This window comes from Parasteatoda tepidariorum, chromosome 9, assembly GCF_982258835.1.
Source record: "Parasteatoda tepidariorum strain Cologne lab strain chromosome 9, Ptep-v5.0, whole genome shotgun sequence".
Classification (NCBI taxonomy): Eukaryota; Metazoa; Arthropoda; class Arachnida; order Araneae; family Theridiidae; genus Parasteatoda; species Parasteatoda tepidariorum.
The window spans coordinates 54,136,535-54,151,623 of NC_141763.1; the positions used below are offsets into that span (position 1 = coordinate 54,136,535).

At 24.7% G+C, this 15,089-nt stretch overlaps 2 protein-coding genes across 2 annotated transcripts in view; one reads left to right on the forward strand and one right to left on the reverse strand.

Annotated features, from left to right (window-relative positions):
• LOC107444379 (extracellular matrix organizing protein FRAS1) overlaps window positions 1-1,917 on the reverse strand; it is a 97,385-nt gene extending 95,468 nt beyond the window's left edge. The window contains exon 1 of the mRNA XM_087151848.1: window positions 1,665-1,917. Coding sequence (XP_087007974.1) covers window positions 1,665-1,728 — 64 coding nt within the window. The 5' untranslated portion in view covers window positions 1,729-1,917. The remainder of the gene's footprint in view (window positions 1-1,664) is intronic.
• Window positions 1,918-2,102: 185 nt separating this feature from the next.
• Window positions 2,103-15,089, forward strand: part of cutlet (chromosome transmission fidelity protein 18 homolog) — a 29,570-nt gene continuing 16,583 nt past the window's right edge. The window contains exons 1-12 of the mRNA XM_043040405.3: window positions 2,103-2,361; window positions 3,324-3,449; window positions 4,429-4,548; window positions 6,535-6,714; window positions 7,548-7,789; window positions 8,004-8,081; window positions 9,286-9,444; window positions 10,451-10,597; window positions 13,012-13,044; window positions 13,120-13,217; window positions 13,303-13,426; window positions 14,881-14,996. Of these exons, the coding sequence (XP_042896339.2) occupies window positions 2,277-2,361; window positions 3,324-3,449; window positions 4,429-4,548; window positions 6,535-6,714; window positions 7,548-7,789; window positions 8,004-8,081; window positions 9,286-9,444; window positions 10,451-10,597; window positions 13,012-13,044; window positions 13,120-13,217; window positions 13,303-13,426; window positions 14,881-14,996 (1,508 nt within the window). The 5' untranslated portion in view covers window positions 2,103-2,276. The remainder of the gene's footprint in view (window positions 2,362-3,323; window positions 3,450-4,428; window positions 4,549-6,534; window positions 6,715-7,547; window positions 7,790-8,003; window positions 8,082-9,285; window positions 9,445-10,450; window positions 10,598-13,011; window positions 13,045-13,119; window positions 13,218-13,302; window positions 13,427-14,880; window positions 14,997-15,089) is intronic.

The following is a 15,089-nucleotide window of genomic DNA, read 5'->3' on the forward strand; positions in this document are numbered from 1 at the left end:
CTGAAAAAAAAAAATTATGGCTTGAGAAAAAATAGAGACCAAAATTGACTTAGTTACCTAAAAAAGGATAATAGGAAGTTAATAAACATTTTATTTAGTATTTTTTACTAAAAACTAATTATTTGTATTGAAATGGCAGGTTTTATTATTTATTTTAATGAAAAAAAATTTCTTTTTTTTTAAGTACAAGGTAGATGAATATGGTTATGAGTATAATATACATACCTACGGTAAGACCCTGTAAAAGTATGGTTTTAAATATTTAATAAATGATTATTGAATATTAATAATTTTGTCACAAAAATAAAAAATGTAGCAATGAAAAAAAAAGAGAAAAGCGTCGAAAAATAAGTTTAACTTAATCAGTAAAAGATGATCATGTGAAATTTAATAAACATTTTATTTTTTAATTAGTTAAGTCAAATAAAGTATCACTTACAAAAACTGATAATGGACTAATTTTTCTTGCCTAGAAAAATCTAAAGGTTACTGTAAATTTGTTATTAAAAATAATTTCCACCATTCATTTTAGGGATTTTTTTTCCTTCTCAATGGGTTTAGGGAAAGAAAGAGAAGTTTTTTTTTCACTTACAGTTTCAATCTTTTACATTGTTTCTCTTAAACGCAATTAATTAACTATTTCTTTTTAGATATAGTTATATAGTTAAAATACGCATTAATAAGAAAAACAGAAAAGTATCGAAAAGTTGTTTAGATGAAATAAAAATTAGTATGTGTAAATTTAAGCATATGCTTCACGTATAGTGAAAGAATTAATTGTATTCAAACATTTAATGTCTTTTTGTGTTTTTTTTACCTTGTAGAATTATCTTCTTAAAATTTGTAATTAAAGATTTTTATGAATCTTAATTAAATAATAAAAAATAATAATTACTGAAATTTCTTTTTAAGAAATTATTGCTTACATCATTATTTTAAAAATAGTGAAATATTAATTTTTAAAATATAAAACTAAAATTTAAAAAGCTTTTTTTAATGTTATTATATAATAATAATAATATATCCTTAATATTATAATTATATGTAATTATTAAAATATATCATCATTATTTAAATATTATTACTGTTACTATTTAAAAATTATAATTGTTATTATTTTCATTTCAGATTAATAACGTCCTTTTTTATATTCTTGTAACATTTTCAACTCAAGCTAAGTTTTAATTTAAAAATAAAGTCATTGGTTAAACCATTAATCAATTAATAACTCATATTCTAATATAAAAAAAATTTCCCTCGAAATATTACAACGATAGAATCAGAAATCAAAAACAATTCTGAAAATGAATTCATAAATGAATAAAAAATAAATAAATGTAAAGTAAAAATAAGATTTCAAGTATTAGATCGAAATGAAAAAATGCAAACATTTGTTCTTGTTTTAAACTTCCAATAAGACTCATAACATAACAAATTGTAATAATAAAAATACTTCTTAAAATATTTTCGAGATTTGAATAGATTCTTACTCTTGTAACTAAAAATGTATAAATTCCATAGGAAAATTTTAACTGTTTAGTTTCATTTTCAGAATAACGAATGTAGATATATCTTAAAATGAATGAAAACAAACTTGGCTATTAAACTTGAAAATTTTAAATCCTTTTCTTTTAAAAAAACTAAAAAAAATTCTGAAAACTTACCTAAACAGAGAGAAACAGAGAAAACTAAAAATATGTGACTAAAAATTAATAAATTCAGGAACATTATTTTTCAATTAAATTTAGAGAGAATAAATATTTAAATTTTAATCGTAATTTTAAAAAGTTGATCATGAGTGTGTATTATTTTAAATAACATGCTATTTAATTAAAATAGTGTAAAACATAAGACTGATACCGAGAATCAAATCATCGCGCTCTGATGACAGTTTTGAGACTAGCAGACGACAAAAAGGATTAAAATGAAAGTGGAAGTTTTTAACATTAAACTATTAACAAGAAAAGGAACATAAGATTTTTCAATAAAAAACTTTTTTAAAATTTTCAGTATTAAAAATAAAATAACCACGAAAATTCCTGCATGCGTAAAATTTATAAGTAAACATTTAATTACAATGTGTTTTCTGTATTTAATTCTTTGTAACCGTGTATTCTTTCTGGAGGGAAATTTATTTGTTTACTAACAAGAAATCGAAATCTAAAAGAGTTTCTTTTCATGATGGAAGGACTTAGTTATTTTTTCTAAGTTTAAGAAAGAATTTCTTTAAAAATATAAAATTTAGATAACTTCTCAAGTATTCCCTCTTTTTCTGAATGGATTTTTTAACTGAAGAGGAGCTTTATGAACTTCAGCATGAAGATGAATTAGATGTGCTGAATGAAATTGAAGACGTGCACCGTAAGATCTGAATTAGAAATAAAATTCACCTTATTGAAGTCAATAATTAAGTTAACTTTAGTATCTTTAAGTTTGATAATTATAGTGTAGTATGCAGGATAAATTAAAATAAAACGAATGTTGAATTTAAACGATATGACTGTAAATAGTGAATAATTTTTCCAAAACTTTTTCTAAGATTAAAATATTTTTAAGTTTAATAAAAATATTTACACTTGAAAAATAGATATGCGAAGAACCGGCTGAATCTCATAATTAATTTTAAGACACATTAATTAAAATTTAAAGATTATTATTATAAAAAAAAAAGTCTGTTTTGTATACTATTTCAGTACTTATATAATATTAATCACGCATAAGTTGTGTTTATTATTAATTTTGTGAAAAAAAAGTTCTGTTTCTCTAGTGTTTTATGTTTGTCTCTAAAATATTCTATAGAAACTCAAAAATATCAGATTTTGTGTTTTATGTATGTTAAAGGGGAGATATTATCATTTTAGTTCCTGCCTGTGCCAACTAAATTTGACCTGTTGCATAACATAAATTAAATAAAGAAAAATATGTGATTTGCAGGGAATTTTATTGTGTGAGTTTCCATCATTGAGATGCTACTTTTAGTTTCTCCCTTGTTATTGACAATAAGTAAATCTGAATTGGTGATTATTTTGGTACAAGTACTTCTACAGTAATCTTCACATTAAAAGTTTTGTTTAAAAATATTTTGGATAGGATTAAGAAAACTTTTTTCTTTAGTTGTTCTATTTTGAAAGTTATTATTTATTTGCACAAGTATGTACTTCCAATATTTTAAAATATTAATTGTTTGTTAATTAATGTTAGCTAAAAGGCTTGAAATAATTGTTTAACTAATAAATTGTGATTTTTTTAATATGTAGTCTAAGTATGTTGAAGAATTTAGTTTAAGAATTGTTGATGTTTGCTTAAAGTAAATTTTTTTATAGCGTTTGAAAGTTACATAAAGCCTCCAGTCAAGAAGAGTTTGAGGAATGAAAGTGATTCTGAAACTAAACATGTTGTGCCTGCAGATCAAAAGAGTGATTTATCAGAAGAAGCTAGAGGAAATACAAGTATTTACTCTTTATACATTATAGCTTTATTTTACATGTAAATGTATTTACAAAAAAAAAAAAAAAAAAAATCTTGAGTTAGTTTTTTTTTTTTTTTGCCCTCTTTCATAAACTAATAAACAGTTTCTTAACCCAGTAATGACTGTAGTTTATTATTGTATTAAGTTTGAGAAATGAAAGTGATTTACAAACAAAACCATGTTGTCTGTACAGATCATGAAAGTGATGTATCAGAAAAAGCTAGGGGAAATTAATTTATTTACTCATTATACATTATAACTTTTTTAAAGATTAAAAAGTAAAGAAAAGAAGAAGATTCAGTCAGTTTTATTGTTTTGTTTTTGAACTCTAATAAATAAATAAACAGTTTCTTGTAATGATTGTAGTTTATTATATTAAGTTTGAGAAATGAAAGTGATTCACCAACAAACGATATTGTCTCTGGAGATCACAAGAGTGATGTTTCAGGAAAAGCTACTGGAAATTCAAGTATTTATTGTTTATACATTATAACTTTATACATTATACATGAATAAAACAAATCCTCAGTCAGTTTTATTGCTTTTTTTTGCACTTTTTACTAAATAAGCAGTTTTTTAATATCAGTAATGATTGTGGTTTGGTTAATGCTTTATTAATTGTAGGTTATTGCTCTAAGAAGGATAATTTGAAATTTTATAACAGATTTTTTATTTTTGTATATGCATAATCTCAATCTATAACATAGAATGCACATGTGGTTTCATAATGATTGTTTACTTTAGCAAGATTTTGTATCAGAAGTATTTGATTTAGTTGCAAATATTTATTTACCATTTTATAAATATTTATTTAAAAAAATATTATGACCTATTTTTTTAATATGAGTATTGATAGACTAACAAAATACCTTTCTTATCTGAAATATTTATTTATATCTGAAATATTTAATTTTAAGTTATTTATTTGTTTTCATTAATTTTTCCCTTTTTTAAACTAGATAATTTGGCATCTTTGGGTGATGAAGAAAAAGAAAATTCACAAGATTTATTCTCTGACCTTAATGTAAAGAGTTCTAAAAGAAGCCTTTCCGAAACATTAAGTGATACTTCCAATAAAGGTAATAGAGGTGTTTAAAAACTGTTATATTTTATTTATAAAATCACAGTTTTAAATGTTATTCCGCGAATGTGTGGAATTTAAAACCTTTATTGTATCTGTTATAAGCATGTTCATTATATCTGTTATAAATATATTTTAAGATCTTACTCAGATTCTTTATTTTATTATATGTAAAGGTTACATTTATTTTTAAAATTATATATGTATATTTTCATTGAAATATTTTAACTTCTTTTTGCCTATCACCTTTTAAGTTATTTATCTTGATAAATTTTTTTTCTTTTATTTTTTTTCCACCTAATTTTAAATTTTAGAACTGTGTAATATAAGTCTCTTTTGAGATAAAGAATTAAATTTTAATTTGACTAAACTGCCCATAGTAGGCCAAACTTTTCCTAAGAACCTTTTTCCATTAGAATTTCTTAGTAAGTTACTAACTCATAATATTTTAAATTCATCTTCCACAGAGTCAGTCTTTAAGCATTGAATAATTACTGCAATTAAAAAAAGTGGTTAAAAGCTAGTATAGTATCATTTTTAAACAGTTAATGATAAATTTCAACACCAATAATTGCCTTCAAAATGTAAAATTAATCTCTTTTTATAAGCTTCTTGTACTTAATTTTCATAAAACATTTCTGTTACTTGTTTTTATTACTATATTTTTCAGTTCATTTATGTTACAAAAGCTTTTGTTCTTTTTATTGTTTTACGGAGACATAAAATTTTACTGGATAAAATCGCTCTCTGATAAAATCTGATCTCACCCTAATTTCAAAAAAAAAAAAAAAATGTTTTGTAATTTATTTAAATAACTGAGGATAAAGCTTTTTTTGTATATTTTTTTGTGTGGATATTATGTTTATACCCATATGGATATTTAACGTGAATATTTTTTTTAATGTATAAAGCATTGTGGAAAATTTTCTTATGGGAGTTTTATCTATCATTTAGATTTAATTATGTTTGATTGTAATGAGCAATTGAAGAAATGTTGTAATAAGTCTAATTTTTTTTCAAAGGTGAAATTTTTTCATCAAACTCTTACTCAGTATTGGTTCCTGAGAGGTACTTACACTTCCATAAATTCTCTTAAGTAACAGCTCATTAGACAAAAGCATTTTTTTACCTATATGGAAATCATTGTGATTTTTATCAAGACAACTGCTGTAAAATTTGAAAATGTGGCTTATCGTTATATTTTTTAAGTCCTTTAATTAAAGAAATTTCTCAAACTCCACTTAATCACTAAACCGCAGCATCAATTGATAACAAAGTATGTTATTAAAATAAGAAGAAAAAAATATTTGATGATTAACTTCAGAACTTTTTTTAAAAAAAGAATTTTTTTTTATTATAGCTTTTAAAATTGTCTATGAATTCTTTTTTCTTTCTAATGTAACAGTTACAATTATGATGGATTTTTCTATGTTAGTTGTTACTGTTGTTTGAAGAATTTTTGTTAAGGTTCATTCTTAACATCCAAAATTTGAAACGATTTAAGGTATGTGAGATACAAAGCAAAATTTGTTTTTGACATTCTGTTTTTTGCATTATAATGCATTTTAATTTTAGCAATAAATTTTGTTAAAAAAAAACATATGTTTGAAAGTATTTTTGGGATTAAAGCTTTATCATGAGTCAAAATTATTTAATTATTTTTATAGCATATTTATATAAAACATTATTGAAATAACAAATAATTTTATAAATGATGCTTATTTCTTATATAAATTTTTTATGTCATTGAATTTATTAATTTTATTTAAAAAAAAAAACTATTATGTGAAAAACAGGAAAGATAACTAAATGAGTGTGCAGGTCACCACAAAATTTTTCTGAAGGTTTCTTTAACTTCATGACTGGATAATTTCTATCTGTATTAAGATTTTAATCTATGGAATATGCGATAAACATTTAGATTATATATAGGTTAATAATGTTTTTTTCTGTGTGAAAATATTAAATTTTATTATATTTTTAGTGAATTTGCCTGTCAAACGAAAGTTATTTGAATGTTCTCAAGCTCAAGTAGCAGAACAAGATGCACCATCTGATGATGAATTAATAATTGATTTAGGGGACAGTGATAGCTTATTACCTCAAAATGAAAAAAGAAAAGCATCTTGTTTGTCTGATGAAGATATAGTTACTCCCAAATCAGGTTTGCTATAACTTTTTTACCATATAGTCAAGTTTTTTTTACTTCTGTTAAATATTCTCTTACTTTCTGTTAAATATTCTTATTATTTGGTATTAAATAAATTTGTTTTCAATTTTCGGTACAGCTTAATTTGTTTCTTAAAATGCAAGAAAAGCAACAGGGGAAAAATGTCTTTAGGTGCGGTTAATATTCAGTTGATTAATAGTTTATATTATGATCAATGGTTTAAATATTCTAAAGATAAGATGTATTGATGGGTATATAGATAGATTTATAGAAATGTTTAATCAGTGTTAAGGAAAATTTGACATCAATGATTTTTTAAAAATAATTATAAATGAGGTGTAAAAAGTTATTCAAAACAGTTTGGACAAATTTTTAGACAGAAAAAAGTTTTTGATAAATAAATTAGCACCTATCAAAATCTTTAGCTTTCATTATTATTATTACATATATATTTTTTTTGCGTTAAACTTTATGAATTACTGTCAAATTAATAAGTTGTTCATTACATTAAATTTAAGAGTTACAATTAATATAACTTGTTATAATGTGTTAAATATTTTTAAACATAGAATGTCATGTAAAATTACATGTACACTTTTTATGAAAAGTATCAGTTTTGACATCAATTCGTTATCAGAATCAAATTCTGCTGTGATCAATAAAATCATCACTTTTAATATTAAATGCTAAGCTATTTTGTTTTATGTAAGTCTAATTTTATCATATAAAATCATTGTGCTCTTTTGATTTGCTTTTGTAAAATTTTTTTTCAGCATTTATTTAATTTTAATTTCATAGCACTGTTTCTTTCATGTCATATTTTACAGCAAAAAGAAGGTGTTCCACTACAGAAGATGCTGTAGAAAGCTTTCTCAGAGGAAAATTACAGAGTCAGGCTAGACCATCATTATTTACAGAAACTATTTCAATGGACAAACTCCCTATAACACAGAGGCAATCTAGATCTTCATCATTTAAAGATACTTATTCAACAGATGAACTACCCATTACACGATCAGATGGACGTCGTATTTATTTTCCAGTGAATGAAGAGAAAATAGAACATAATGTAAGCATTTTGCCAAAAATAATATAAGAAACAATGTACCCAGCAGAAATAAACACATTTGAATTTGTTTATTTGTACTTAATCTATTGTTTCATTATAATTATCAATCTATTTATCAGCACAGTAGAACTCTATTTTTCTGGAGAAGTGTTGTTGTAATCATTTTCCTTCAGCAAACATTTTCTGCTCTACTTATTTTTTTAAAATTTTTTAGGATTTCAGCTTCAGCCAAAGAACAAGCTCTTTATTATCTTTGCCCATTGATAGATTGAAATCTCAATATTTTATTATGGTATGTATTATGTTCAAATGAACAATGGCATAAATTTACTACACACTTTTGCTCTTTTTGCAAATTGAAATAAATTTTTTTAAAAGTATAATGTATTTCTATTAGTAGTTTATTTTATGTGATTGTCACTTATTAAAACTAATTTATTATATGTGAAATAATTATTATTTAAATATTAATATTACACATTTTATTATTAATATTTGAAATTATATTTAATAATTAAATTCATATTTAAAAAATGAACATAATCAGTTAAGTATTCATTACTACCATTAAGAGGAATATAATTTTTTTCTTTTATCCTCTTCTGTATTTTTGTAGTTTTCTGCAATGTTATAAGGACTAAATTGTTTTTTGTTTTGTTAAATCAAATTGGTAAATAACTTTAAAAATAAATTAATACAGTATGAGGGGGATTTTGTTTTTAAACTTAGTGACCACTTTTTACCACAGCTTTTCTCTATGAATACTGCTGCACAGCATCCTGAGAATGGATTTTCTGTAACTTGATAACAATGGGAGTTGTTTGGTGGTTAATGAAATAAAAAAAAAAGGGATACTGGCCTCTTATGTAATATAGATATAGTGCAAAACTGATATCTTAAGTATTATATACATTAGGAGTGCACAACCTGCGGCCCACTGAATTTTAAATATTCAAAATTTAACTCTCTAAATATAACAGGTTACTTTCATATTTGATACAATTCTGTGTCAGATCCAAGATATACATTTCAGAAAATATTAATGTAGCATAATAATTAAATAATTATAATGATATAGTTTTTGTCTGATGTTTGGTATTTAAAAAGTAGACGGTCACTTTACCGATAGAAATTTATTTTGTAGCATTGTTATCAATATTAAGGAAAATCATTTATTAATTATGTTTCTTTATATTTTAAAAATTTAAGTTCTTTTAAGAATTATTTCTCCTTTTAGAAACTAAATAGTTATCTATTATTTTTACATTTATGTGCTTGTTTAAAGTTACATTAAATCTGTATTCCTTTTTTAATGCTGCAGGTCATAATATTGTTCCCTTTCTTTCTTTTTCATAATTTCACATTTTCATCTTTTTTCATAAAAAATAGGCAATTAATTGATTTGAATTAAATTGTAATGAACGGGAATGAAGAATAGATAATTGTTTCGCTCATATTAGAAACTCAGTTTAACTGTTTCTGATTTCAAATCTTAGGAAGAAGAATCTTTAAAACTTCAAGGTACTGAAGTGATGGAGGTCAGTGAAAATCAAGCTAATCCAGAATCAACAGTACTTGAAGTTACAAACGTTGACAGCTCTTTATGGGTTGAGAAGTACCATCCTACTTGTTACATGCATCTTTTGAGTGAAGAGGTATTGTTTTTTTTTTCTTTTTTTAACGCATGTAAAAATTGTATCTATGCTATGTGTAAAAATTAAAAAAAAAAATATATATTTTTAAATTTTTTTTTCAAATGATCCCAAGTGTATTAAGTTACATCAAAATTCATGCCCATATTAAATAAAAATCTATAAAATTGTTTCTATGATTGCAGGATTGCATTAGCATATCCAAATTTTGTAAGAGAAGTATTAAAAAAGCATAATGCTTTTTCCACTTGCGAAATAGACATCAACAGACGGGGCTATTGATCATTGTTTCTGCCTGCTAAGTATAAAGGGTTTTGGTATAGATCAAACAAATCATTAGTGGCCAATTTTGCTTTCTGGGAAATATTATAAATGCCTTGGATTTTATTAAGAGTTAGCAACAATACTTTTAAAATTTAAACACAAAAAATGCAAAAGTACTTAGGTTTTCCAAACTCCCTAATTAAAGCAATCTCTTTTCCCCCTTCTTTTTATATAATATTATGATATATATAATAAAAGATATATAATATTTCACTGAAAATAAAATTGGCAATAAATGTTTACCTTAATTAATATTTGCAAACAAGCCTCAATATTTAGCAAGTAGGAGAAATGACCAATGCTCCTGCTCGAGGCTGCTTCTGTCACATGTGGTAAAAGCATAATGCCTTTGAAAAAGTCCTTTTAACAGAAGTTAGATGTACTAATAAAATTATGTTTCCATGCAAGCAATTTTTTTTTGTGTAATTTGGAAATGAATTTTAATGGCTTTTTTTATTAAATATACTCATAATTACTTTTAAAATAACTTAAGATTACTTTCAAAATTTCTACCCCCCCTTTTTTTAAAAAGAATAATTTGCAATAAATTTATTATTTTATTGTTAAACTCTACTTTGCTTTGTTCCAGTTTTTTGTATACACGTATATTTTTATTTTCAAAATATAAAATCTAATTTCAGTTTAATAAGCATTAATATCTAACAAATATTTGATTTTTTGTTAGGGTATCAACAGGACTTTACTACATTGGCTAAAATTGTGGGATAAAGTTGTATTTGGAAAGGAAAAGAAGAAGAAGAAGAAACCAGTTGAAAACAAAAAAGAACAGTTTAAGCCTACTAAGTTTCAGAAATTTGGAGAGCTCATTGAGGTGATGTTTGTTATTTTGTCTAGGTTTAAAAAAGTTTGTTTATGTTTAAAATATGTTTATGTTTAAAATAGGTTTTAATTAACATTTTCATGACTTTGATTAAATTAACTTTGAAGTTTTTGTATGTATAGAGATACAGATTATACCTTGTCTTTATTCCTTGTTCCTAAGCTTGCCATTGGCAAATTTTATAAATCTTTAACACTCCTTCGAATTATTACTGTTCACACTTTTGGTATTTTGATATGTTGGCAAATGAGAGACTTTCTAAGATTGTCATCAAGTGTTTTAGGCTTGAGCATTCTTCTTTTCTGAAAGTATTTGACTTTCCCTTAGCATTTCTATCCACTAAGATGTTTGAAATTCAATGATTTAGCAAAGTAAATAAATGTGTATATAGTTTATACAGTGTATAGTTAAACAAGACTAAAGTAAGATCTTTTCCTAATAAATAACAATGGTTTTAAAAATATTTCACTTAAGACTTTCTTAGACTAATCTTTTCAATTGCATTTTCATCTAATGCTTTGATAGCCACATACACAGAAAGTTGCATTCTGAGCTCCTGTCTTCTCTGTATTTCTAATTCTAATCCGTGTGTAGAAAACGGTGTAGAGAAGAAAAACACTCTTCCAAATTTTTATGAGCACAAAATGGTTCGCAGAACTGTTCTTCCTTCTTTTACATACATTATTAAGTAGTTGGAATGTCTTATTTTTTCTGATAAAATTAGTTTATAGCCAAGCTTTAATTCAGTATTGTGAGGCTGATGATGAAGCTGTTTTCTTTTCAATAGAAATTTCTTCTTATCCCTATTAGAATTAATAATATTTTGTTTTTGAAGGCAGGTTCTTAAAAGAAATAATTTGAATCATGATCATGTTATTATTATTATTTTTTTTGTTTTTGAAATTATTTTACTTTATGATATTCATATAACAAAACCTAATTAACCTTATTGAATTAACCTTAGTTAACTTAACTAAACAGAGGTGCCACATGCTTATAAATTGCCGAAAGAAATTTGGAAATTTAACCAAATCACTAGTAGGTTAGTAATTTGGTACTCTAAATAAAAAAAATATTTTGTTGCTATTATTTTCACAATATAAATTTTTTTTCCACCAAATACTGATTTAGCAACTTTATACTTAATTATTCTTACCAATGAGCTGCTATTTGTCAATGGATAAAGCGTTGAACTCTTGTGAAGAACTTGGGTTTGATCCCCAGTGGTGACATGCAACCCACCCAGCTTCAGATAGATGAGTACCAGTTTGTCTGAAAAGTAAAGGTTGTCTGTACGAAATGCTGACCACATTGCCACATTATGGAGCTTTAACCACCATGAACCACCTGGCACTCCAAAGGCTGTTATTGTAATGCTTATTTTTATTCTAGTCAATAAATGGAAGTAATTAATGAACCATTTAATTAATAAATAAATCTTAAGGAAAGAAAGAAATTAGTTTGCAGCTAAGATGAAGAGATAATTTTTCACAATTCCATGAATCGAATAACAAATAATTTAGAAATCGGCACATCTTGTTGAATGTTGAATATAAATAATAGCATTATGACAGTCGTGCTGTAAAAGAAAAATATAGTTTCAGTTGTTAAAAAAGAAACGATTAAAAAATTAATTAAAAAGTCTGCTAACTTATTAAAATATATTTATTTGTTGAATTTAAATAGTGAACAATGATTAAGTAGATATGAATATAGTAAATGTGACTTTATGCCTAATTTTTTCAGTTAATATGCATAATTATAAATAATAATTCAATAAATAAAATAAAGCCAGCATTTAAACAGATGAAATAAAAGCGACTGTTTTTCAAATTACTATTGAAAATTTGCAGTATGAATTAATTTTTATCTTTTTTCTGACAGCATCGAATGGATTTTGTAAGAGTTTCTCACCATTTTAATGGACACATTTATAATTTCTAATGGCGCAAAGTTCTTAATGTTTTCTTTTATAAATACAAGAGGGCTCCTCTTCCTGCTGGCTGTCGCTAACTAACCTCCGAAAATTCTGATGAAGTTCCTATCTATCTCTCATTCTTTTCTCCTTGGTTTGAATTAATACCTCAATTTTTTTTTATTTAAATTATATTAAAAGCTTATGTTCTCTGCTGTTTATTGGTTCCCAATCCTATGAGCTTTACAATTAAATTACTTCAAATCAATTAGAAGTTTAAACAAAGTAAGACACATAGTTCATAATTTTATTTGTATTTTCTAAATAAAATAAAATCAATTTTTACAATTAGGCCAAATGCCCAAGCAATATGTGATGAATATTGAATAGTTTTTTGAGGTTACAGCCACCTCTCATGACCTCAGTTATTATTTTTTAAAAAAATTTTTAAAATCTAAATTATTTTATTTTTCTTTATTTATCTTTTTAGGATTTAGATGAACATGGTCGACCATATCATAAGGTACATATTCTTCTTTTCATGAGTTACATTTTATTTGTTGTAAATTAATTAAAAGCATATATCTTCACTATTTAGGTTGCATTCCTTTGTGGTGCTCCTGGATTAGGAAAAACTACACTTGCAACTGTAATAGCTAGACAAGCTGGCTATAATATTGTTGAAATAAATGCCAGGTTAGGATAACAACTGTTAGACCTTTTTAATTTTTTCAAAGTTTACTTTGCCCTGATGTTTTTTTTATTATTTTTATTTTTGCAGTGATGATCGTAATCCAGAAACTTTTAAAAATGCGCTTGAAAATTCGACTCAAATGAAAGCAGTGCTAGACCAAGACCATCGACCCAACTGTCTGATTCTTGACGAAATTGATGGTGCACCTGCTGTAAGCCATTAATTTTGTTTAATACCTTTAAATTTATCATTTGTAAATTGACATGAATTTGAACTTTCTTTGACAAGGCATTCTAGTTCATGATCCAGGTTTTAAATTTTGAAAGCATAGTTAATATTTTCTGTAATTTTTTCCTTGTCCATGCTTGTTTAAGAATAACATTGTTTAGTTCTTTATTAAATTGCTTTGTGCCTGATGCATCGTTATATTGAAATATTTGTTATCATTGTCATTAGATGATTGTTTGTTATCGTTAAATTGAGGTATTTTTCAATTAGAGTTAAAAGTAGAACTAGGTCCTTATCCACCCCAAAAAAGTAATGTCAATTTTTTATTTACTTTTTTATTTTAAATTCTAAAAGCATAGTTTAAATTTGATATACTAGATATATCCTTTTTTATGCTAGGTCAGTGGTTTAGTAAGTTTATGTAAAGCAGTAGTATGGTTTTATTAATATTCTTGAGTTTATTAATAAATTTTATTTTTATAAAATTGTAATTTTTTTTATTTAAATAAAAAAAAAAGAATATCAAAGATCTCAGTTCCTTTAATAGTCTATGGCTGATATGTTAAATGTTACCTACATTATAATTAGTTTCTTTTTTAAGCTTTCTTAATAGTTTCTTTGCAAAAATAGATTGATTGCTTTGATTTTTTTTAAAATACTGTTTTTAATCAGTTTGAAATATTAAATAAAAAAAAACTATATTTTTGTATAAACTAATAAAATTGCATCTTTGCCTTTTCATTATAGTGTTCTATGATGAAAAATTTATTAAATATTTAAAAATAATGTCTTTAAAAAAATAGTCAATTAAAGAATTTTTTCACCCCATGAAAATCAATCAGAACAGTAAATAATTTTCTATTTTTTCATTATTTTATGATTACAAACAATGTAGCACAGGAGTGGGTTTTTAAGTATTACAAAAAAAGATTACTAGCACTTTTTATTTTCTTACAACAGTGAGACCATTTTCATTAACATAGGTGGGGGGGGGGGGAGGGGCAAGGCTAAAAATAGACAATTGACAGAAGTTAACTTGAAATGAAAGCCATTTTTTGTGGGGACAGTCTTAAAAAAATAACAGGCTTATTATGTCTGACTTTTATGTGATTAGTAACTATAGCTTTTAATTGCAATTTTTAAAACAATTATCTTAGAAAAAAATATATTGTCTATATCAATGGAAGATTTTACATTTGATTGAAATAAAACATGTCAAGTCTCTTTGTGGATTAATGATTACTGATTGTCATTGGAGTAAATTTTAACACTAAATTTCTCACTTTTGTGTAATATAATTTTTTTTGGTGAAAATTAAAACATAATGCAACATAATGCAGTTTTCTTTAAATACACTTAACCTTTTTATATTTAGTTTTTCTTCTGGTTAGTTTTAGTGTTATACTATAACAGTGTTATTTAATTTGTGGTTTACAGGCATCTATCAATGTTCTTCTTTCTTTTATAAAATCTACTGGTGTACCTAAAGGTAAACGTAAGAAAGGAGATATTCCTCTTCTAATGCGACCTATCATCTGTATTTGTAATGATCAGTAAGTACAGAAATTATAACTCTGTTTTCCTTTAATTTTTTTGGATTGTGTATAAGGAAGAAATTAATATTTTTAGCTGTTTTGAAAATAAAT